The 27,823-nt window shown below is 40.5% G+C and overlaps 1 protein-coding gene across 1 annotated transcript; it reads right to left on the bottom strand.

Moving 5' to 3' along the window:
• Positions 1–27,823, bottom strand: znf217 (zinc finger protein 217). The gene is made up of 5 exons (XM_061925329.2): positions 27,473–27,823; positions 16,710–18,039; positions 13,673–13,780; positions 7,574–8,767; positions 1–688 (listed from the first exon to the last, which is right to left on the bottom strand). Exons 2-5 carry the CDS (start codon positions 18,007–18,009, stop codon positions 573–575), a joined length of 2,718 nt encoding a protein of 905 aa, XP_061781313.1. The 5' UTR covers positions 18,010–18,039; positions 27,473–27,823; the 3' UTR covers positions 1–572.

Raw genomic sequence — 27,823 nt, 5'->3', positions numbered from 1 at the left:
CCCTCTTGTGGCCGATCACGGTACTTACAACAAAGCGAATCACGTCGATCATTTCAATAATCATCATCACACCTTTCTGCCTCTTTTTATTGAAACGAGTCTTAATACAAATCTCAAAACAATATTTTACATAAGTGAAACAAAGAAAAATAACTTAATCTCCAAGGTGGCACATCTTGTAAACAATCGGAGTGATTCCATTCACAGTGTACAGTTGAAGTTGTGATTAATCACAGCTGGTATTTGTCGGTTCCTCACCTTGAAAGATGGCGAGTGAAACTAAATAAAGGCTTTGAGGAGTCTGACGCAGCTGAAAAGTGACTTCATGTAGCAGGAAGTAGCTGTACCAGTGGGAGGAAGTGGTCAGTGCTGGAGGACAGAAGCTCCACTTTCACACACGTTCATGTCCACACGTAAACACACACACAAAGTCACACAAAGTCACACGGAAAGGCTCAAAAAGGGACTGAAGGCACAGGAACTTGTGTGGGGAATGACCCCTGAGCCCTTCCAAAATAAGGTAGCGGCGTGGGGAAAAGAAAGTTGACAGTTTGAGAAGAAAAAGGGAACTTCTAGGCTGTGTGGTCGGAGGTACCGTGTTGTGGGTTGGGGGCGGAGCCTGCAGGCTCTCTTCTCTGCAGGTTAGGTGGAGTGGTGGTCATGTGATGGAAGAGAACACTCCTGCCCCCTGGTGGAACACATACACCATGTTTAGTGACACGCCGCCATACTGCCATATACTTCATACTGCGATATACTTCATACTGTGATATACAGTACTTTATACTTCATACTGTGATATACTTTATACTGTGATATACAGTACTTTATACTTCATACTGTGATATACTTTATACTTCATACTGCGATGTACTTCATATTGCGATATACTTCAAACTTCATACTGTGATATACTTCATACTGTGATATACTTTATACTTCATACTGTGATATACTTCATACTTCATACTGGGATATACTTCATACTGTTATATACTTAATACTTAAATATACTTAATACTGCGATATCCCTCATACTGCGATACCCCTCATACTGCGATATACCGTACCTCATACTGCAATACTGTACCTCATACTGCAATACCCCTCATACTGCGATATACTGTACCTCATACTGCGATACACCTCATACTGCGATATACTTAATACTGTGATACCCCTCATACTGCGATATACTGTACCTCATACTGCGATACGCCTCATACTGTGATACCCCTCATACTGTGATACCCCTCATACTGCGATACCCCTCATACTGCGATATACTGTACCTCATACTGCAATACTGTACCTCATACTGCAATATACTGTACCTCATACTGCCATTCCCCTCATAATGCGATATAGTGTACCTCATACTGCGATATACTGTACCTCATACTGTGATACCCCTTATACTGCGATATACTGTACCTCATACTGCGATATACTGTACCTCATACTGCGATATACTGTACCTCATACTGCGATATACTGTACCTCATACTGCGATATACTGTACCTCATACTGCGATACACCTCATACTGCGATATACTTAATACTGCGATACCCCTCATACTGCGATATACTTAATACAGTGATATACTGTACCTCATACTGCGATATACTGTATCTCATACTGCGATATACTGTACCTCATACTGCGATATACTGTACCTCATACTGAGATACCCCTCATACTGCGATATACTGTACCTCATACTGCGATACACCTCATACTGCAATATCCCTCATACTGCGATATACTTAATACAGTGATATACTGTACCTCATACTGCACCTCATACTGCGATACACCTCATACTGCGATATACTTAATACTGCGATACCCCTCATACTGCGATATACTTAATACTGCGATATACTGTACCTCATACTGCGATAACCTGTACCTCATACTGCGATTCCCCTCATAATGCGATATACTGTACCTCATACTGCGATATACTGAACCTCATACTGTGATACCCCTCATACTGCGATATACTGTACCTCATACTGCGATACCCCTCATACTGCGATATACTGTACCTCATACTGCGATATACTGTACCTCATACTGCGATATACTGTACCTCATACTGCGATATACTGAACCTCATACTGTGATACCCCTCATACTGCGATATACTGTACCTCATACTGCGATACCCCTCATACTGCGATATACTGTACCTCATACTGCGATATACTGTACCTCATACTGCGATATACCTCATACTGCGATATAATGTACCTCATACTGCGATACACCTCATACTGCGATATACTTAATACTGCGATACACCTCATACTGCGATATACTTAATACTGCGATACCCCTCATACTGCGATACCCCTCATACTGCGATATACTGTACCTCATACTGCGATATACTGTACCTCATACTGCGATACCCCTCATACTGCGATATACTGTACCTCATACTGCGATATACTTAATACTGCGATACCCCTCATACTGCGATATACTTAATACAGTGATATACTGTACATCATACTGCGATATACTGTACCTCATACTGCGATAACCTGTACCTCATACTGCGATTCCCCTCATAATGCGATATACTGTACCTCATACTGCGATATACTGTACCTCATACTGCGATACACCTCATACTGCGATATACTTAATACTGCGATACCCCTCATACTGCGATATACTGTACCTCATACTGCGATATACTGTACCTCATACTGCGATATACTGTACCTCATACTGCGATATACTGTACCTCATACTGCGATATACTGTACCTCATACTGCGATATACTTAATACTGCGATACCCCTCATACTGCGATATACTTAATACAGTGATATACTGTACATCATACTGCGATATACTGTACCTCATACTGCGATACACCTCATACTGCGATACTCTGTGATATATATTTTTTTAATTTTCCTGAGAGAACTTCCCTGAAGGAATCAATAAAGTACTATCTATCTATACCTCATACTGCGATATACCTCAATACTACAATTTACTCAATACTGTGATACACCTCATACTGCGATACACCTCATACTGCGATACACCTCATACTGCGATATACTTAATACTGCGATACACCTCATACTGCGATATAATTATTACTTAGTAACTTGTTTTGTTGTCTATGCATTGTGCAACCGTATGTGCGCGATATGTATCATTTCTCAATTTACGCTTGTGTTTTACTTTTGTAGGTGTATGTAGAAATGGCGACGCTGAAGTGGCAGCTGCTTGCATTGGTTCTGTGCTCGTTTAATCTCTTTTATGTCCTTTGTGTTCTTTGATGTTTCCTTCTTGTTTTCATGTGTTTTTTTTACTTTATTTTTGTGGACTTTTTGTATCTGCACTGCAACCACATTATAAATAGTCTATTCTATCCTAATAACGTTATACACACACACACACACACACACACGTATATATATACACATATATATATACATATATACACACACATATATATATATATATATATATATATATATATACATATATATATATATATATATATATATATATATATATATATATATATATATATATATATATATATACATACACACACATACATACATACATATATATACACACACATGTATATAATATATATATATATATATATATATATATATATATACACACACACATACACACACACACATACATACATACATATATAAGGGCTGCAACAACTAATTGATTAAATCGATTAATATGATTATAAAAATAGTTGGCGATTAATTTAGTCATCGATTCATTGGATCTGTGCTATGTGCAGAGGCAATTTTCTTTTCTTTTTTTTTCTTTTTTTAATAAACCTTTATTTATAAACTCCAACATGTACAAACAGCTGAGAAACAATAATCAAAATAAGTATGGTGCCAGTATGCTGGTTTTTTTTTCAATAAAATACTGGAAAGGATAGGAATGTAGTTTGTCTCTTTTATCCGATTATTAATCAAAGTAATAATCGACAGATTAATCGATTATCAAATTAATCATTAGTTGCAGCCTTAATATTATATATATATACATATACATACATATATATATATATATATATATATATATATATATATATATATACAGTTAGGTCCATAAATATTTGGACATTGACACAATTTTCAGTATTCCAGCTCTGTACAACACCACAATGGATTTGAAATGAAACAATCAAGATCTGCTTTAAGTGCAGACTTTGAGCTTTAATTTGAGGGTATTTACATCCAAATCAGGTGAACAGTGTAGGAATTACAACACATTTTATATGTGCCTTCCACTTTTTAAGGGACCAAAAGTAATTGGACAATTGGCTACTCAGCTGTTCCATGGCCACGTTTGTGTTATTCCCTTGTTTTTTTTTCCATTTATTTCATTTACAAAGAGCAGATAAAAGGCCTAGATGGCATTTCAAGTGTGGTATATTCATTTGGAATCTGGGGAGGTCATCTCTTAATATGATGTCCAAAGAGCTGTCACTATCAGTGAAGCAAGCCATCATTAGGCTGAAAAATCAAAACAAAGCCATCAGATAGATAGCAAAAACATTAGGTGTGGCCAAATCAACTGTTTGGTACATTCTTAAAAAGAGAGAACACACTGCTGAGCTCAGCAACACCAAAAGACCTGGAAGACCACGGAAAACAAGTGTGGTGGATGACAGAAAAATCCTTTCCCTTGTCAAGAAAAAGCCCTTCACAACAGTTGGCCAGATGAAGAAAAGTCTCCAGGAGGTACGTGTATCTGTGTCCAAGTCAACAATTAAGAGACGACTTCTCCAGAGGAAATACAGAGGGTTCATCACAAGGTGTAAACCATCGGTGAGCCTCAAAAACAGGAAGGCCAGATTAGAGTTTGCCAAGAAACATCTAAAAGAGCCTGTGCAGTTCTGGAACAACATCTTATGGACAGATGAGACAAATATCAACTTGTAGCAGAATGATGGAAAGAGAAGAGTATGGAGGAGGGAAGGAACTGCTCAAGATCCAAAGCATAGCACCTCATCAGTGAAGCATGGTGGTGGTAGTGGCATGCATGGCTGCCAGTGGATCTTGATCTCTTATATTTATTGATGATGTGACAGCTGACAAAAGCAGCAGAATGAATTCTGAAGTGTTTGGGGCAATATTATCTGCTCATATTCAGCCAAATGCTTCAAAAGTCATTGGACGGTGCTTCACAATGCAGATGGTCAATGACCCCAAGCATACTGCGAAAGCAACCAAATAGTTTTTTAAGGCAAAGAAGTGGAATGTCCTGCAATGGTCAAGTCAATCACCTGACCTGAATCCAATTGAGCATGAATTTCACTTGCTGAAGACAAAACTGAAGGGAAAATGCCCAAAGAACAAGCAGGAAGTGAAGACAGCTGCAGCAGAGGCCTGGCAAAGCATCACAAGGGACCAAACCCAGCGTCTGGTGATGTCTATGTGTTCCACACTTCAGGCTGTCATTGACTGCAAAGGATTTGCAACAAAGTATTAAAAAATGACAATTTTATTTATGATTATATTAGTTTGTCCAATTACTTTTGGTCCCTTAAAAAGTGGAAGGCACTTATAAAATGGGTTGTAATTCCTACACCGTTCACCTGATTTGGATGTAAATACCCTCAAATTAAAGCTCAAAGTCTGCACTTAAAGCAGATCTTGATTGTTTCATTTCAAATCCATTGTGGTGTTGTACACAGTGCTGGAATACTGAAAATTGTGTCAATGTCCAAATATTTATGGACCTAACTGTATATATATATATATATATATATATATATATATATATATATATATATATATATATATATATATATATGTATATATATATATATTAGAGATGCGCGGATAGGCAATTTATTTCATCCGCAACCGCGTCAGAAAGTCGTCAACCATCCGCCATCCACCCGATGTAACGTTTGATCAGAACTGCACCCGCCCGCCATCCGCCCGTTGTTATATATCTAATATTAATAAAAAAATTTAAAAAAAGGGTGAAAACTACGCGAATTGCACCTTGTGCAGACAAGATTTTTTGATCGGACACGGAGGAATTAGCGATGTAAAAGACCACGTTGGGACAAAAAAACACAAGTCTAATGCCGTTGCTAGCGATACAAGTGGAAAACTTTCAACGTTTTTCGTCGCCCAAACAGATTCTTTGGATGTGATAAATGCCGAAGTTTTATTTACGGAGGCAATAATTGAGCATGGACTTCCAATCGCACTGGCTGATCACATGGGACAGTTAATAATGTAATGCAACCTTTAAAAATCATTACGCGGTGATCGCGATCCCAAAAATAAACTTTTCTTGCATGATAATGTCCAGAAAAATTTGCTTTATATTACTATAGAGTCCTTTTAACGAATGAGTTTGATGGTTTATCACAAACCTTGAATGAAATTCCATGGCCACCGTCCTGCTCTCTATATCAACCAGGGTGAGCCCCACCCCTTTTGTGAGCGCACTGCGAAAGCGGACGAGGCGGGGTGTCGGTGCGGTGGGCGCGGTAGTGACCCTGGACGTGCGTCGGGCCCTTCTCGCGGATCGCCTCAGCTACGGCTCCCGGTGGGGCCCTCTCGGGGGAAGGGGCCTCGGTCCCGGACCCCGGCGAGGCGTCCCTTCTCCGCTCCGTAAAAGTGTCCATCTCTTTTCTTTTTTTTTCTTCTGTTGTGGCATATGCAGCAGGTGCCTGCTCGTTTTTCGTATGTGGGTAACAACATTTAACTATGTATATATATTTCCGAATTGGTTTAACTGCCACCCGCAAAAAAAAATAAAAAAAATAAAAAAAATATCTAATTAATCCGCCCGACCCGACCCGCGAGCGGATAAAATCTTATTGTTTTTAATTTCAACCGCCCGATCCGCGGATAATCCGCGGACTCCGCGGTTGTGTCCGCAAACCGCGCATCTCTAATATATATATATATGTATATAATGTGATATACTTCACACGGTCTTACAACAGTATCAATAGTCATATGATCAAAACTAGAGTGATCAGATCAACTTTTTTATTTATTTTTAAAATAAATGTGGTTTTCATTCATGCTTACAAGGAGGACTTTGAGGGCAAAAACAAATGAATTTTAATTATTTTATATTATTTTTTTTGCTTTTGTTTAGTAATTGTGTACTATTGACTTTTGTTTTTGCTCAATATAATGTACAAGAATAAGGAACTACCGTATTTTTCGGAGTATAAGTCGCACCGGAGTATAAGTCGCACCTGCCGAAAATGCATAATAAAGAAGGAAAAAAAAACATAAGTCGCACAAACTATGAAAAAAACCGACTTATAGTCCGAAAAATACGGTACATTAAATATTGTGATTATATTGTTAAGCTGTCAATAACAAATACATTATAAAATGTACAGTTAATACATGTGATCAGTATTGGTATCAGCCGATCTCACTCATGGATGATCGGTATCGGCATCGGAAAAACCAGATGGGAACACCCCTAGTTCAGGAGAAGTGAGTGGTTTACTTCAATGTTTTGAGCAGGTTTAGGAAGCAAAGAGGGACGAGTGTAGCCAAGCCACGTACCTGCTCTGGGGTTGGTCAGCACGCCATGGTTGGGGTTGCCCGGGACGGCGTGATAGAGCGACGCCAGGTTGTTGGGGGTGCAGGAGCGCAGGAGGTTCATCATGTTCCAGTCAGACTCCAAACGGCCTCCGATGCTGGCGACGGACGCACTCCCGATTGGACCCAAGACTTCTGCGGGTGAGGTGACTTTGACGCCCCGCCCTTGAAGAGGCAGCCTGATGGCGCCGTCGCCCCCCCTTAGGCCGGGACGCTCGCCAGCGTCCCTCGCAGGCTGAGCGGGCCTCAACTTCCTGCCGGGGGACTCCCTGATCTTCGGGAAGCTCCCGAACTGGCTGGACAGGAAGAGGCGGGCGGCGTCAGACTGCCAAATGGCGCCGTCGCTCCTCCCGGGGAAACTCCTCTCGGCGGCCGCCACCATGTCCAAGGTGGGCGGGCGCTCTATGTGGTACTTGCCCGGGTGCGACTCCACGTTCTGCCTCCAGGGTGCGTCGTAGGCTTGCTTGGGAGCGGGAGGTGCGTTGATCGATGCGGGTCCTTTGGGTCGTGCGGGTTGAGGGGGCGGGGACTTGGTTCGGCGAGGGTGGCGCCGGTCGATCAGGGCGAGCGGGGAGACGTCTTTACCTTGGAGGGCAGGCGGGCACCCTGTGAGGCGTTTGTGTTTGCTGAAAAGCACCTTTCTGGAAACATCCGCCTTCTCTTTGTGAGTCAGCCTCTTGTGCATAGTCAGGACCTCCGGGTAGATGGTTTTATACGCGCACAACGGACACGCAGACGGACTGGAAGCTTTCCTGGCAGGGACGGAAAGAGACACTTTCAAGGACAGATTTAACGGCGCCTCGCAGTCCTCGTCTTTAACGTCCTCCTCTTCCGCCTTCACATCAACAGCGACGGGACACTTTATGGCCGGATTAGCGATCGCCTTCTCAGGCTCCTCGTCCGTCTGCGGGGCCGCTTTCTCCACCTCGCTTTTGAGGCTTTCCCTTGGCGCTCCGTCAGGCAACAACTCGGGAAACCACAGTTGGGATCTCTTCACCGCCAGTGTCGCGTCGCCCGGGGGTGACGCAGAGGGCGCCGCCAGTTTGCTGGGGATCTCCATGTAGGGTTTGTCCTTGTGCCGACGCACCAGGTGGTACTTCAGTGACGTCCTCTGGGCGGCGGCGTAGTCACAGTAGCCGCACTTGTAGGGTTTCTCACCTGAGGATAAGGGTTAGGACAAATGTCAGTTCCAGTCATTCAGAATATTCCTTAAAAGCACACGTGTGAAAATGAAGACCTGCCACGTCATTTTCATGAAAGCCTGGAAATAACATGCATCTTTTCTTACATCAACTTTACATTTCGACAGGGAAAAAAAATCCATGGACTGCATGCAATTTCACATCTAATATCGCAACATATATGTTATCGTACGTTTCGAACACTTATTTTGTTAGAATAAGAATAAATACCTAAATATCGGCTTGACTCATGATTTTTAAGGAACTTATCTATCAAATGACGGCAAAAAAAACGGATAACTCAGTCGCTAAAAATTTACAGTAAAAAAAATAAAAAAATTCTCATTTACAGTTATATACCATAAAAACAACAGATTTTACAGTAAAAACTTTGGTACTCTTTTTTTCCATTTCCATATATAAGCTGTAAAAACCATTGTTTTATATATATATATATATATATATATATATATATATATATAAGCTGTAAAAACCATCGTAATATATATATATATATATATATATATATATATATATATATATATATATACATATACATATATATATATATATATATATATATATATATATATATAACGATGGTTTTTACAGCTTATACATACATAATATATATGCTGTAAAAACCATCGTAATATATATATATATATATATATATATATATATATCCATCGTAATATATATATATTATTATATTATTATATATATATATATATATATATTACGATGGTTTTTACAGCTTACGTAATATATATATATTACGATGGTTTTTACAGCTTATATATATATTATATATATTACATAAGCTGTAAAAACCATCGTAATATATATATATATATATTACGATGGTTTTTACAGCTTATATATATATATATATATATATATATATATATATATAAGCTGTAAAAACCATCGTAATATATATATATATATATATATATATATATATATATATATATATATATATATATATAAATAAAACGATGGTTTTTACAGCTTATATATGGAAATGGAAAAAAAGAGTACCAAAGTTTTTACTGTAAAATCTACTGTTTTTATGATATAACTGTAAATGAGAATGTTTTTTTGTTTTTTTTACTGTAAATTTTTAGCGACTGAGTTACCAGTTTTGTTTACCGTCATTTGATAGATAAGTTCCTTAAAAATCATGAGTCAAGCCGATATTTAGGTATTTATTTTTATTCTAACAAAATAAGTGTTCGAAACGTACGATAACATATTTGTTGCGATATTAGATGTGAAATTGCATGCAGTCCATGGATTTTTTTCCCTTGTCGAAATATATATATATATATATATATATATATATATATATATATATATATAGAGAGAGAGAGAGAGAGATAGAGAGAGAGAGAGATAGATACACACACATACATGCACACAGACACACAAATACATGTGCGCACACACACGCAGACATACATGTGCACACACACGCACACACAAATGCATGTGTGCGCGCACGCGCACACACACACACACACACACACACACACACACACACACACACAACTACGTGCAGGAGCACACACACAAATACATGTGCAAATACATGCGCGCACACACCCACACACACACACACACTAATACATGGCACACACACACGTGCAGGAGCACACACACAAATACATGTGCAAATACATGGCACACGAGCACACATACGAATACATGGCACACACACACACGAATACATGGCACACACACACACACGAATACATGACACACACACACACGAATACATGGCACGCACACACGAATACATGGCACGCACACACGAATACATGGCACGCACACACGAATACATGGCGCGCACACACGAATACATGGCACACACACACGTGCAGGAGCACACACACAAATACATGTGCAAATACATGGCACACGCGCACACACACGAATACATGGCACACACACACACGAATACATGGCACACACACACACGAATACATGGCACACACACACACGAATACATGACACACACACACACGAATACATGGCACGCACACGCGAATACATGGCGCGCACACACACACGTGCAGGAGCACACACACAAATACATGTGCAAATACATGGCACACGCGCACACACACGAATACATGGCACACACACACACGAATACATGGCGCGCGCACACGAATACATGGCGCGCGCACACGAATACATGGCGCGCACACAAATACATGGCGCGCGCGCACAAATACATGGCGCGCGCGCACAAATACATGGCGCGCGCGCACAAATACATGGCGCGCGCGCACAAATACATGGCGCGCGCGCACAAATACATGGCGCGAGCGCACAAATACATGGCGCGCGCGCACAAATACATGGCGCGCGCACACAAATACATGGCGCGCGCACACAAATACATGGCGCGCGCACACAAATACATGGCGCGCGCGCACAAATACATGGCGCGCGCGCACAAATACAACACACACACACACACACACACACACACACACACACACACACACACACACACACACACACACACACACACACACACACACACACACACACACACACACACACACACACACACACACACAGTACTTACAAGCAGACGCAGGGTGTAGACAGAAAAGGGAGAATGGACGCATTTTGGCTTAAAAACTGACGATAAAGGTAAAGTTATAGGTGCATGGCTAGCTAGCTGGCAGCTAACGTCCAGCTGAAGTCTGCAATGTTTTAGCTACTTCTAAATCACTAATCCTCACCTCCATGGCGACAAGTAAAGTGAGGTTTTTCTTACAAGTATCATTATCACTGGAGGACGAGGAATATCTAAACGTGCTTCACTACACACCGTAGGAGGATACAATAGCTCACCGCCGTCACAATGTAAACAAACGCCATGGGTGGATCTACACCTGACATCCACTGTAATGATACCAAGTACAGGAGCGTATCTAGTCGATACTACTATGATTACATCGATATTTTTTAGCATTTACATTATGTTTATAAACTCAGGAAATACGTCCCTGGACACCTGAGAACTTAAATTATGACCAACGTATGATACTGTAACTACTTGGTATCGGATCAATACCCAAATTTGTGGTATCATCCAAAACTAAGGAAAAGTATCAAAGAAGAGAAGAATAAGTGATTATTACATTTTAACAGAAGAGTAGATAGAACATGTTAAAACAGAAAATAAGCAGAAATTAACAGTAAATGAACAAGTAGATTAATAATCAATTTTTACAGTTTGTCCTTTATAATGTGTACAAAATAATAGGTGTATAAATGACACCATATGTTACTGCATAGACTAATTAAGAGTCTTTGTTTGTTTACTTACTACTAAAAGACAAGTTGTCTAGTACCGTATTTTCCGCACTATAAGGCGCACCTAAAAACCACAAATTTTCTCAAAAGCTGACAGTGCGCCTTATAACCCGGTGCGCTTTATTACGATTCATTTTCATAAAGTTTCGATCTCGCAACTTCGGTAAACAGCCGCCATCTTTTTTCCCGGTAGAACAGGAAGCGCATCTTCTTCTACGCAAGCAACCGCCAAGGAAAGCACCCGCCCCCATAGAACAGGAAGCGCTTCTTCTTCTACTGTAAGCAACCACCCGCCCCCGGAAGAAGAAGAAAAAACGCGCGGATATCACCGTACGTTTCATTTCCTGTTTACATCTGTAAAGACCACAAAATGGCTCCTACTAAGCGACAAGGATCCGGTTCATAAAAAGACGCAATCTCTCCATCCGCACACGGATTACTACCGTATTTCACAGCAACTGATATTCCTGTGAACCGCACTGTGGAACGGGAGCACGTACGGTGAATATTCGCACCACAGGGAATGAGAAGTCATCCTTCACTGTGGTTCTAGCTTGCCATGCTAACTTCCACCCATGGTGATATTCAAAAGGAAGACCTTGCCAAAAGAGACCTTTCCAGCCGGCGTCATCATAAAAGCTAACTCGAAGGGATGGATGGATGAAGAAAAGATGAGCGAGTGGTTAAGGGAAGTTTACGCGAAGAGGCCGGGTGGCTTTTTTCACACAGCTCCGAAGGCGAACACACCTTCACTAAGACGGGCAGACAGCGCCGGACGACATACGCCAACATTTGCCAGTGGATCGTAAATGCCTGGGCAGATATTTCGGTCACAACTGTGGTCCGAGCTTTCCGGAAGGCAGGATTCACAGAACTACTGGACAACAACAGCGACACTGACTCCGATGACTTCGACGAGACGGAACCGGCCATTTTGGATCCCACGCTTGCGCAACTTTTCAATTCGGACACCGAAGACGAAGAATTCGAAGGATTTACGAATGAAGAATAACTTCAGAAGGTGAGCGCTATGTTTATTTTGTGTGTTGTGACATTAACGTTCGAGCAACATTATGTTGCTATTGCTCTACACCATTTTGAATTTTACTATGTTTGTGATTGCACATTTGCGTACATTTTGGGACAGAGTTGTTAGAACGCTGGTTTTCAATATATTATTAAAGTTTGACTGAACTATCTGACTGTTTTTTTGACATTCCCTTTAGCGCAGCGTAGGCGCGGCTTATAATCCGGGGCGGCTTATTGGTGGACAAAGTTATGAAATATGTAATTCATTGAAGGTGCGGCTAATAATCCGGTGCGCCTTATAGTGCGGAAAATACGGTATGTTCACTATTTTATTTAAGGACTCAATTACAATAATAAACATGTTTAATGTACCTTAAAGGCAATAATGCCATTTTTTGTGGGCCCCTTTATTTAGAAAAGTATCGAAATACATCTTGGTACCAGTACCAAAATATTGGTGAACAGAGTGGTGTAATCCAAATGTGTATTTGGGGTGTATGTAAACGTGGCGTACCTGTGTGAGTCCTCAGGTGCACCGTGAGGTAATACCTTGACCGGAAGGACTTGCCACAGTAGCTGCAGTGTTTCGAGCGCACTTTGGCTCGGTAGAAGCCGTCCTCACCTTTAACAAAAGAAACAAGATAGTCAAAAGGGTGCCAACTTCGCCAAAAAAATAAATAAATAAAATTATACAAGGATCAAATTTAGCCTGTCTTGCATGTTTCAAGGGACTAGACTATAGAAAGTAAACCTAAAAATGCTTTAGAGCAGAGTGGTTTTCACTGAGGGCCACATGGCAGTTATCTTTGGCCCCGCTTCTAACAGTGAATATTATTATTAAACAATTTATTAATGCATTTTATTACATTTTTTAAAAACTAAAATGTAAAAAAAAAATATGGTAAATTGTAGAGATGTCCGATAATATCGGCCGATAAATGCTTTAAAATGTAATATCGGAAATTATCCGTATCGGTTTCAACCTCCCACTTTTCCCGGGAGACTCCCGAATTTCAGTGCCCCTCCCGAAAATCTCCCGGGGCAACCATTCTCCCGAATTTCTCCCGGTCTCCACCCGGACAACAATATTGGGGGCGTGCCTTAAAGGCACTGCCTTTAGCGTCCTCTACAACCTGTCGTCACGTCCGCTTTTCCTCCATACAAACAGCGTGCCGGCCCAGTCACATAATATATGCGGCTTTTACACACACACATAAGTGAATGCAATGATCAACAGCCATACAGGTCACACTGAGGGTGGCCGTATAGACAACTTTAACACTGTTACAAATATGCGCCACACTGTGAACCCACACCAAACAAGAATGACAAACACATTTCGGGAGAACATCTGCACCGTAACACAACATAAACACAACAGAACAAATACCCAGAACCCCTTGCAGCACTAACTCTTCCGGGACGCTACAATATACACCCCCTGCTTCCCCCTACCCCCCACACCCTCCACCTCAAACTCCTCATGCTCTCTCAGGGAGAGCATGTCCCAAATTCCAAGCTGCTGTTTTGAGGCATGTTAAAAAAAAAATAATGCACTTTGTGACTTCAATAATAAATATGGCAGTGCCATGTTGGCATTTTTGTCCATAACTTGAGTTGATTTCTTTTGGAAAACCTTGTTACATTGTTTAATGCATCCAACAAAATTAGGCATAATAATGTGTTAATTCCACGACTGTATATATCGGTAGATATCGGAATCGGTAATTAAGAGTTGGACAATATCGGAATATCGGCAAAAAAGCCATTATCGGACATTTCTACTATTTACATTGTAGAATGTCACTGAAGGCATCACAACTATGAATGAACACATGTGGAGTTATGTACTTTAACACAAAAAAGTCTTCAAAATAGCCACCCTTTGCTCTGATTACTTGTTTGCACACTCTTGGCATTCTCTCCATGAGCTTCAAGAGGTAGTCACCAGAAATGGTTTTCACTTCACAGTTGTGCTTGATGCTCATGGAGAGAATGCCAAAAGTGTGCAAAGCAGTAATCAGAGCAAAGGGTGGCTATTTTGAAGAAACTAGAATATAAAATATGTTTTCAGTTATTCCATCTTTTTTTGTTAAGTACATAACTCCACATGTGTTCATTCATAGTTTTGATGCCTTCAGTGACAATCTACAATGTAAATAGTCTGAAAATAAATAAAACACAATGAATGAGAAGGTGTGTCCAAACTTTTGGCCTGTACTGTATATCCAAGATGTTGTTGTTTTGGAGGATAGTGTATATGGGCTTCCACTCCAGTCCTGTAGGTGGAGCTACTGTGCAATTCAGCAATATTTTTTTTTTTAAATGACGTATTTGTTGCACACAATAAGAAAAAATGTTTTGTTTAGACCAGGGGTCGGCAACCCGCGGCTCCGGAGCCGCATGCGGCTCTTTGATCACTCTGATGCGGCTCAGCAGCTTACTTGCTGAACCCCCCAATTTTCCCGTGAGACTTCCGAATTTCAGTGCCTCTCGCAGAAAACTCCCGGGATTTATATTCACCGATTTTCACCCTTATGGCTATAATAAGGGCGTGCCATGATGGTATAACATTTGGCGCCCTCTACAATCTGTATTAACAGTGTGCCAGCCCAACACTTGTTATACATTATACATCTTTTGCTTGCACCCGTACGTGACAGCAAGCCATACTTGGTCAACAGCCACACAGGTTACACTGACGGTGGTCATATAAAACAACTTTAACACTCTTACTAATAATGCGCCACACTTTTGAACCAAAACAAACAAGAATGACAAACACATTTCGGGAGAACATCTGCACCTTAACACAACATAAACACAACAGAACAAACACCCAGAATCCCATGCAGCCCTGACTCTTCCGGGCTACATTATACACCCCTGCTACCACCAAACCCCGCCCCCACCCCAACCCTGCTCCCTCACACATCAACCCACCCCCCTCTCTCTGTGCGTCGGTTGAGGTGGGCGGGGTTTGGTGGGGGGGGGGTGTATAATGTATCCCGGAAGAGTTAGGGCTGCATGGGATTCTGGGTATTTGTCCTGTTGTGTTTATGTTGTGTTACGGTGCAGATGTTCTCCCGAAATTTGTTTGTCATTCTTGTTTGGTGTGGGTTCACAGTGTAGCGCATTATTAGTAAGAGTGTTAAAGTGGGGTTTTTTTTATACCGCCACCGTCAGTGTGACCTGTGTGGTTGTTGAGCAAGTATGCCTTGCAGTCACCTACGTGAGCAAGCGGAAGCCCCATACAACGTGTGGCTGATCAGGTACGCTGGCTGTAGTGGGTGCTATATGCTGTACCATCTCGGCACGCATGATGCTGACAAGCGCCATTCATTTAAAACCCGCGTGCCGCACCAGCTTTCAAATTCCACATAAAGGTGTGGGCAGCGTGTCTGAGACCCCTGGTTTATACATAGCACAAAGCAAAAAAAAAAAAATTGTATGCAGTGTTATTTCATTAAAAATTGTTTTCTATAATTTGTGAAACTGGTCAAAATGGCTCTTTGACTGGTAAAGGTTGCCGACCCCTGGTATTGACTAACCTGCACCAAAGTGTTCGGCCACAACAGCCTCCTCGGCGCCGTCCTCTGCGCCGTCCTCCACGTGGTCCACCTTGGACAGAGTCCCCTCCGTGGACGAGTTGGGGCTGTCGCCCCCCGCCTCCCTCTTGTGCACTCTGGAGTGCAGCACCAGCTGGTGGTAGGTCTTGAAGGTCCGTCGACATTCCTCGCAAGTGGTGGGCCTCTCCGTGTCTTTGCGCTTTTGCATCAGGGACCTCGGCTGCAGCAGCCGCGGTGCCGGGCTTCCCGTGGCGGCGTGATGCTGAGACCTGAGCTCCCGGCCGGGAACCTCCCTGGCGGCTTTGTCCCCCTGGGCGTCGGGCCAGGCGGCGTTCATCTGCTCCTTGTCCGAGCTGCAGTCCTCGTTGTCCGTGCTGGCCTCCTGGCTCAGGTCTTTGGTGGTGACGGGGCCGACCGCCACCTTGCCCTTCGTGGCCAGCTGCCAGGCCTGGAAGGTGTTGTAGGGGTCCAGCTGCGGGATCCACTTGGACGTTCTTTCGGCTTCTCGCAAAGACTCTCCTGGGGGACACGGCTTGAGATTAAGACCCTGAAGAAATCTGTGTTGGCTGACAAATCCCATAGCTCCGCCTCCTGACTCTTCGTCTTTGTCCGTCTCCGACTCCCGATTGTGGATTTTGCTATGTTCTACGAGGCTGTCGTGGTCTGGGAAGAAAAAACCACACACCATGCACATTTTGTAGGCGGTGACCACGGGCTCCGACACAGCCTCTTGGACCACGTCGTTGACCGTGACGGGGTTCTCCTGATCCTGCAGGGCCTTGCCTTTGGCTCCGGTCTTCCCGTGCATCTTCATGTGGTTCTTGAGGAACCAGGGCTCCCGGAAGCGCCGCCCGCACACGTTGCAGCAGTACGTGAAGTAGTCCTTGTGCTTCCTCAGGTGGTTCTCCAGCTCGCCGGCGTCCTGCCACACCTGGCCGCACACCACGCAGCTGTGCACCTCCTTTTTGTCCGGCGCCAAGCTTCCCGGCTTGGCCCGCGCCCTCTGGCCCGGGATCCTAAATTCCGCTTCGATCCGGAGCACGGCCGGCTCGGAGAAGGTGGTGGGATGCTGCGTCAGCACGTGGGGACCCACCTCGTCCTGGTGGGTGAAGGTCTGGTCGCAGAACATACAAGACGGCGGCTCGTGGGCCTTTGGGAGGTAGTTGGCGTGGGGTGTCATGCTGGAGCCGGGCCCCGGGACGTTGGCGCTGTTGCTGGCCCAACTGTCTTGGACCGGTCCGTCCGGGCTCTCCACAAGCGACAGCGGGGAGTGAGTGGGCATGCTCGGACGGTGGTGACGATGAGTGAGAAACTGTGGGGAAAAAAACCACAAGACCGTCTCAGGAGCCTTTTCTTGCGGTCTGAAGCCACACAAAATGTTTCTTCAGCATCACGAAAAGAATCCAATGTAGCGAAACAGGAAATGAAGTTTTTTAGCAATCAAGTGCACACACAACTGATTTCCTTTAAGATGAGGCTGCTTTCGTAATACCACAGTCAAAGATCCTCTAAGTCAGTGTTTTTCAACCACTGTGTGCCGTGAGATACAGTCTGGTGTAGGGATGTCCCGATCCAGGTTTTTGCACTTCCGATCTGATACCGATATTGTTTTTGCATTTCCGATCCAATACCGATACTGACAGATACCGATACTGACCGATACTGGCCTATCCGAGCATGTATTAAAGTTTGAAGTTATTTAGCCTACTTAGTTGTCAGAATCATGTTGAAAAGGGTTTTAGTCCTCTTGATAACAACTAGCCAGCTGAATTAGGTGAGTTTGAATAATACACAATGGTTGGTAACAAGAAACTGACCTGTTTATTCAAGGATAAACACAAAATAGACAAAATTATACATTACAAACAGAAATGGCATCATTGAACTAGGGCTGGGCGATATGGCCTTTTTTTAATATTGCGATATTTTAAGGCCATATTGCGATACACAATATATATCTCGATATTTTGCCTTAGCCTTGAATGAACACTTGATGCATATAATCACAGCAGTATGATGATTCTATGTGTTTTGATTGATTGATTGAGACTTTTATTAGTAGGTTGCACAGTGAAGTACATATTCCGTACAATTGACCACTAAATGGTAACACTCGAATAAGTTTTTCAACTTGTTTAAGTCGGGGTCCACTTAAATTGATTCATGATACAGATATATACTATCAGATATATACTATCATCATAATACAGTCATCACACAAGATAATCACATTGAATTATTTACATTATTTATAATCCGGGGTGTGGAGGGGGGTGCCTGATGTAAGTGTCAAAAAGACAGCCAAAAGAGTTTGATATGAGAATAAATCTAAAGTTAAAATATAGGGTAGAAATGCACCCATTTGCAGGAAATGTAGTCTTGATTTTCAAAATGTTCTTTCAAGGCTTGCATGTCTACATTAAAACCTTCTTCATACTGCATTAATATATGCTACTTTTAAACTTTCATGCAGAGAAGGAAATCACAACTAAAAAAATCACTAATTTTTTCATACGGTGTTGATCTGGAAATTTTTGCCTGCCTCGGCATTTTGATGGTGTGGACGTGTGGCACCGAATGGAGATAAGCGTCTCGACAGACGTCACAATATTTGAACAATGATGACGAAAACTGTTGTCTCTGTCGTGTCCGTGTGTCGAAAATTGTTATGCGCTTATTTTTTTATTTGATTTTGTGCGTGGCATAGATTTGTCGTGCGCAGAGGACGCTTGAGCAGGCGCGCACCTTAGCGGTTGCGCTAGCATCACAGCTAACGTTAGCCATGCCGCTACCTCGCTCTCTGCTCGGGGAGGACGTATACGTATGTGACGTATGACGTGACAGTATGTGACGTATGACGTGACAGTATGTGACGTATGACGTGACAGTATGTGACATGTGTAAGAAGGTGCGCTCGCTGTCTGTGAGAGGGAGACAAAGGAAAGAGTGAGAAAAGCTTGTCGTGTAATGCCAGCAGCTAAAAGCAACTGCGTGAGAATTGTGGCTGTGTTGAAGGTGTGCTGGAAAATGCGGAACGGAAATTACGGAGCAGCAGAAAAGTGGAATGTATTATTTAAATCGGTGCGTTGGAAAACACGGACCGGAGGTTTTTTTTAAACTGGATCTGGATCGGCATTTTCCCATGCCTTGCCGATAAGCAATTTTTGGCAAATATCAGCAGCCGATCCGATCCAAATATCGGATCGGGACATCCCTAGTCTGGTGTGCCGTGGGAGATAGTATCTAATTTCACCTATTTGGGGTAAAAATATTTTTTGCTAACCAGTAATCATAGTCTGAGCTCGGCAGAGTAACCGTGTAATACTCTTCTGTATCAGTAGGTGGCAGCCGGTAGCTACCGTATTTTTCGGAGTATAAGTCGCACCGGAGTATAAGTCGCACCTGCCAAAAATGCATAATAAAGAAGGAAAAAAACATATATAAGTTGCACTGGAGCCCAGCCAAACTATGAAAAAAACTGCGACTTATAGTCCGAAAAATACGGTAATTGCTTTGTCGACGTCGGAAACAGCAGGAGGTAGCGTGCAGGTAAAAAGGTGTCTGATGCTTAAACCAAAAATAAACAAAAGGTGAGTGCCCCTAAGAAAAGGCATTGCAGCTTAGGGAAGGCTATGCAGAACGAGACTAAAACTGAACTGGCTACAAAGTAAACAAAAACAGAATGCTGGACTACAGCAAAGACTTACTGTGGAGCAAAGACGGCGCCTACAATGTACATCCGAAATGACATGACAATCAACAATGTCCCCACAAAGGAGGATAAAAACAGCTGAAATATTCTTGATTGCTAAAACAAAGTAGATGCGGGAAATATCGCTCATAAAAGGAAGACATGAAACTGCTACAGGAAAATACCCCCGAAAAAAGAAAAAGCCACCAAAACAGGAGCGCAAGACAAGAACTAAAACACTAGAGCTATATCGATGCTATAAAGCATACTTGCCAACCTTGAGACCTCCGATTTCGGGAGGTGGGGGGTTGGGGGCGTGGTGGGGCGTGGTTAAGAGGGGAGGAGTATATTGGCAGCTGAAATTCACCAAGTCTAGTATTTCATACATACATACATATATATATATATATATATATATATATATATATATATATATATATATATATACATACATACATATATATATATATATATACATACATATATACATATATATACATACATACATACATACATACATATATATACATACATACATACATACAAACATACACATACATACATACATACATATATATATATATATATATATATATGTATATATATATATATATCTACATCCTGAAAATATGCAAACAAAACTGTGTTTAGATAATTGATACTTCAAACTTGCATAAATAAATATTAAGGAATATAACATAACTTGGCTTCTGAGAGCTTCAAAATGTAATGAATACAATGCTAAAGTTGTTGATAAACAAGCAATTATTTTTATAATTAAATATGGTCATTTTAAATGAATTATTATGACAATTTAAAATCAATTATTTCAAATATGTTTATTTTAATGTATAATTCTATGGCTGGATGTAATAAGGAGTCAGAAAAAATACAAATAAAAATACAATTAATTTTTATGTTTTTAGCAAAATTAGGTAAAAATGTATTTATTTATTTTTTTTTAATTAATAAATATATTTATTTTTAGATAAGATAAACATAATAATACAATTTATCTCTAGTCTGGATGATTTAGTTCTTGTCACCCTGTTGTCCTCCCGTCGTGAAAAAAGGCTGTCCTCACTCAGGTCCGCATGGAGCTGGAGGGGGCGTGGCCTCCAGCTCCGGCTGAAAATCGGGAGATTTTCGGGAGAATATTTGTCCCGGGAGGGTTTCGGGAGAGGCGCTGAATTTCGTGAGTCTCCCGGAAAATTCGGGAGGGTTGGCAAGTATGCTATAAAGTCATATCCAACCATTGCGACGACGACTTTTTACTGTCAACTGAGTTTCGTTTTTGATGCTGTGCCTCCGCATTTTTTCAACGCAAAAAATGTGCCTTGGCTCAAAAAGGGTTGAAAAACACTGCTCTAAGTGTCAGGAGCACTGTCTGTTTTTGAGAACCTACTGCATAGATCCTATATGTCAGTGTCTCTAACCCTAGGGTTAGGCTGCGAGCGCCACCAATGGGCCACATCCAAAAAATGTACCAACATCCGCGGCAAGAACATGCCGGGACCGCCTTTGACTTTTTACTTGTTAATGGGGGAGGGATGTAACAGTAAACGGTATAATGATAATTTGCGATAAAATTCCGTCAAATACGTCACATTTTTTAATTACCGAAACCCCGTCATTAATGAATGCATTATAGGCAACACAAAGTCCGGTTTTCCCTCGCCTTACGGCGTGTGTTTAAGAGCGCACAGCTGTGTTTAGATGGAGACATGTGTGGACAATATTGGAGACACTTGTCCCTACACTGAAAGTATACAGCGAAGGAGAAAACAATTTGATGTCGCTTTCCTTTTCTCAATACAGCGTTCATCAGCTGCTGTGACTGAGAGTTAACGAGGTGAGGAAACATGCAGCAGGTGATGTGTCGTGAACATTGTCACAACTTGTTTATAAATTATTTAGGTTGTTGACTGGGATGACCACTCCTTTATTTAACTGCAAACTGTTATCAGTGTTCAAATAACATCAGTACTAGCTCAAATGTTTTGTCTTCTCATCGAACTGAACGAAGGCTGTGAAGATTGTGTATTCGATGTGAGAGGTGTCACTCTTTATTGTTGTTGGCCAAACTGTTGTACTGAACCAAGAGAAGAACAAAGCTTGTTTATTAGAATTCATATTCATTAGCCAAACTGCTTTGTTTTATTTTGAGATCAAAAAGTAAACAAGGTTGTTTTAAATTACTTGTGTTTTTTTAATGTCACAAAATGTATTACTTCAAAAACATTCATGTGACGTAGCATCTTGTTAATGTGTTATTGTGTATAGTTAATTCCTATATGACATATTTCTGCTCAAACTCTTAATGGATCTGTCCCGATACATCATCGTTATGTACATTTAAATGTACATAATTTAAATTAATAAATAAAGTTTACATTAATAATAAATAAATAAAAAAGTTATATACATACATACACACATAAATGTACACAACTTAAATTAATAAAGTTTACATTAACAATAAATAAAAAATACAGTTAAATAAATTAATAAATAAAGTTTACATTAATAATAAATACAAAAATACAGATACATATATACATATATTTAAATAAAACTACTAGAATATAAATATAAAAATATAAAATGCAAAAAAAACTACAATATAAAACATGTTTTTAGTTATTTCAACTTTTTTTTGTTAAGTACATAACTCCACATGTGTTCATTCATAGTTTTGATGCCTTCAGTGACAATCTACAATATAAATAGTCATAAAAATAAAGAAAACGCATTGAATGTCGAGAATGTCGTTGTTGTGGCTTGTGCAGCCCTTTGAGACACTTGTGATTAAGGGCTATATAAATACACTTTGATTGATTGAATGAGAAGGTGTGTCCAAACGTTTGGCCTGTACTGTATATTGCAGCCCCCCTGCCATAAAGATACATATCACGATATTTTGTTTAGCATATATGTCCGGTGTGTATCTTGCCTTCTGCCCAAGCTGGGATAGGCTCCAGCCCCATCCCCCACAACCCTGAAAAGGACATGCAGTAAAAAAAAAAAAAAAAGGATAAATAATAATAGAACTATTTCAAAACGGGTTACAAAGGATCTGGATTTAGCTGTATCATTTCGGGTAGTATTATTTTGTCAAAACTATTATTCATGTACTTGCTTATTAATTTATTCATATCTACACTTATGTTAAAATGTAATAAGACACGTTTTCTTCTGTTTGGATACTTTACGTACACATTTTTTGGGGTAAACTCAATCCAACATCAAGTAGTTAAACATAAAATTTTCAAGATCATTAAATGATTCCATTTTTGTTCACAATCATAAATCAGACAGGAGTGTAACAATATCTAAATGATTGCCTACTATATTGTCTTTGATTTAAATCCTTTGATTTCTACCCTTGAAGACCTCCTGTGTGCGGGGGATTACTTCCCAAAAACGACAAAAGATTTAGTGATAATATAAAATATTGCCCTATTCATTCTTAGTATCGCTACTGTCGATATTTGTATCGATCTGCCCACCTATGTTTACATTCAAAAGCTGTAGCTTAGCGGTTAGCTTGCCCTATTGTATCCTCCTACGTTGTGTAGTGTAGCATGTTTAGCCAATCCTCGTCCTCCTGTGGTACTTGTAAGAAAAAGGGTTTTATTTGCCGCCATGGAGGCCAGGATTGCGGACTTATGGTGCGTTCCTTTTACCCGAGTTGTGAGCGTTCCAGTTACGAGGTCAAAAATCAAAATGACCCACATCCATAGCAGCCTTGTCCGAATATAAACAACTTATGGAATAACTCATGAAATAAACGTACCGGTAACGTTACCATATGTAAATGTTTAACAATACATAGAATAGGTCTGACTTAGTGCGACAAAAACTAATCAGAAGTGCTAATGGAAATTATAGAAACGTAGATCATTGTTTACATCCAGAGCAGCCATCTTTGAAGTCAACTAGAACGCTCCGTCTTTACGAGGGTTTTTCCAGTTCCGACTTTTGCGGAAAACAGCTAGAACCTGTAATCAACATGAGTCATCGCGATTTCACGATAAAAGCTCTATTGTCAACCAAATTTATATAACTGATAGCGTATATCACAGGTGTCAAACTCAAGGCCCCGGGGCCAGATCTGGCCCGCCACTTCAATTTGCTTGCCCCCGAAAGGGTGGAAATAATGTGTTAATAAAGTACCTTATCTTTTCTAAATAAATGTATCACAAAAATAAATGTACTTTTGTCCAATTACATATATTTACGCTTTAATAATCTATAATAGTCATCATACATTTCAAAACAATGTGTTCAAATAAAGATAAATACTTAAATAACTGCTTGACTTATGATTTCAATACAACAAATTGTTCATGCTAAAATTTTAAAGTCACTTTTTTTTTAACAGTAAAATCCACTTTTGTACCGTTATTCAATATAAAGTAATAATACACTAGGGGTGTAACGGTACACAAAAATTTCGGTTCGGTACGTACCTCGGTTTAGAGGTCACGGTTCGGTTTATTTTCGGTACAGTAAGAAAACAACAAAATATACATTTTTGGGTTATTTATTTACCAAATTTGCAAAATCTTCCACCAAAAATATTTTTCTTAGTGGAATATTTGATGTGAAGTAATCAGAACCTTGGATAGGTCAATAATTCATAATAACATTTTGATTCAATATTATGTTTTGAGCAATGACAGTTTGAAAGAAAAAAACACAGCTTTGTTTTATTAGTCAACATTGCAACTTTTTCTAAATTACATTTCACCTTTTTTATTTCACTTTTGTTATGTTTTTGTTTATTTTAATAGTATTTTTAGAATGTGCCGTGGGCCTTTAAAACATTAGCTGTGGGCCACAAATGGCCTCCGGGGCACACTTTTGACACCCCTGCTATAGATAATAAAAAATTAAATGTGATAAATCTATGGATAAAAAGCAGAGCCTGGCGACGCATGCGCGTTTATCATAACTCTCTCTCTCTCTCTGTCTCTGCCCCTCCCTCACCAATGCTGCTGCACACAATTTGTTTTGTTTTTAACCCCTTCTTAACCCTGAACGTACATTGAAAATACACGCAACCCTAACTCAAAATGCCGGACATTTGAGGCATTTAAGAAACTCCGCCCTGACAGCTCCGCAAAAGAGGACATGTCCGGTGAAAAGAGGACGTATGGTCAGTCTATCCTAGCCTGTTAGCTGCTAGCATGCCGTGTGTTGTGCCTCGGTGTGCATTGTTTACACAACGTGCGTTACGCTACTTAATATGTCCGTGTGGAAACTTGTTCGGTACACCTCCGAACCGAACCCCCCCGTACCGAAACGGTTCAATACAAATACACGTACCGTTACACCCCTATAATACACTATAAAAACACAACAACCGTAGATTTTACAGTATAAAAAACTAGCATGAATTTTCCGTTAAAAAAAAAATAGTGGTACCGTTTTTCCATTACCGTATTTTTCGGACTATAAGTCGCAGTTTTTTTCATAGTTTGACCGGGGGTGCGACTTATACTCAGGAGCGACTTATTTGTGAAATTATTAACACATTAGCGTAAAATATCAAATAATATTATTTATCTCATTCACGTAAGAGACTAGACGTATAAGATTTCATGGGATTTAGCGATTAGGAGTGACGTAACGTATAGCATGTTCTTTATGTTATAGTTATTTGAATGACTCTTACCATAATATGTTACGTTAACATACCAGTTGGTTATTTATGCCTCATATAACGTACACTTATTCAACCTGTTGTTCACTATTCTTTATTTATTTTAAATTGCCTTTCAAATGTATATTCTTGGTGTTGGCTTTTATCAAATAAATTTCCCCAAAAAATGCGACTTATATATATTTTTTTCCTTCTTTTTATGCATTTTCGGCCGGTGCGACTTATACTCTGGAGCGACTTATACTCCGATAAATACGGTACGTTTATTTATTTATTTTATATGCTGAAAAAAAACCTGCAAATATTAGTCGACTTATACTCTGGAGCGACTTATACTCCGATAAATACGGTACGTTTATTTATTTATTTTATATGCTGGGAAAAAAACTGCAAATAGTAGTTTTTAACGGTACAATCTAAAGATTGTGTTTTGTACAGCGTACATAAAAAAGACAATCAAATACCTAGACAATTATACACATGTTTTATATATACACATTTATATTCATACTATATAATTCACTGTTAAAAGCGGTCCTTTGAGGGCACCCATAACTGCGATGTGGCCCTCAATTAAAACAAGTTTATCATCTATATTGCGCAGTGGTACGCCAAATCTGTATATATATACTGTATATGGTGTATCATTGTCGACGTCTGTGCAGTGTGTGTAATGTTACAATGGCCAAAAATATTAAATATACTTGTTATATAAAACCTCTGCCGTGTTTTTGATGAATACATGGGCTTACTATGCTACTGTTTTGTTTTTTTTTGTTTTTTGTTATGTTTGTCATTACGTTATACTTGGAGAGACAAGTATTTTTCCTGAGGTGGTAAAAACATTTGAGAATCACTAGTCTGGTGTATCTTTCATGATTGGAGCACCATATTTGTTGGGCAAACAACAATAAAGTGGCATGAAAGTCATCTTATAAAGTGAAGTATTTTATTGAGTAATCCAGAGAACATGACAGTTAAACAAAAACTAGAGGTTGGCCTACTAATACGTTTGCACTACTCGTGTAATAATACTATAAATACCACTAATAACTGTTTTGGTGATTATATTGCTGGTCAAATGTAGCTAGTTTGTTCAAAAAATATCAGTATGTGACGTCATCAATTAAAGGCAAAACGTTGCGTTTATAAAAAACAGAAACTACTGTGCTCGTCCAGGTGTGCAGCAAGTGTGTCAAAGTCTTTGTTGAAATCCAGGAAGCTGCCGGAAACAACCGTTGCAATGTTTTGTTCGGAGCAGTCCGAGCACCGCCGTTGCTTAACAAACGTCCTATTACGTCTCTATTATCACCGCAAATCAATCGTTTTGAGAGAGAAAAGCACATTCACACACACACACAAGTCAAACTTTTGAGGAGTACTCACTTCAAGGCGCCTCGGTGGTGCGTTCAGGGTCTAAACAACCACGACCTCACCGTCCACATTTTTTCTTTTTTTTAAAGACAATACTTCTTCTTTTTTTCTTTTATGGACGTGTCTGCGGTGTTGCCTTAACGTTGACTTTGATGTCGTCCGTCCGCCATGTTAGTAGTAAAGCGAGTCGGTTAGTTTAGTCGCTGTCCTGCCGGTGCAGCTGTTGAGTAAAGAAGAAGATGAGGCGCGTTCGCGACGACGACCACGACGCCTCCCCCTTTCCGAGATCTCCCGTGCACGCGCGTACTCCCTCCCCCTTGATTGAGGATGAAAGAAAACGCGAAATTTCGCTATTTTTGTGAG

Source organism: Nerophis lumbriciformis, linkage group LG01, assembly GCF_033978685.3.
Source record: "Nerophis lumbriciformis linkage group LG01, RoL_Nlum_v2.1, whole genome shotgun sequence".
NCBI lineage: Eukaryota > Metazoa > Chordata > Actinopteri > Syngnathiformes > Syngnathidae > Nerophis > Nerophis lumbriciformis.
This window is presented reverse-complemented; position numbering and strand designations above follow the sequence as displayed.

Bases quoted from the DNA above. Each gene is read 5' to 3' on its own strand.
- znf217 (XM_061925329.2), bottom strand. From the start codon at position 18,009: ATGCCCACTCACTCCCCGCTGTCGCTTGTGGAGAGCCCGGACGGACCG. The intron at 13,781-16,709 runs GTTAGTCAATAC...CTTTTGTTAAAG, and splicing joins GGCCGAACACTTTGGTGCAG to GTGAGGACGGCTTCTACCGA. The intron at 689-7,573 runs GTACGTGGCTTG...GTGTTCCACCAG, and splicing joins GCTGACCAACCCCAGAGCAG to GGGGCAGGAGTGTTCTCTTC.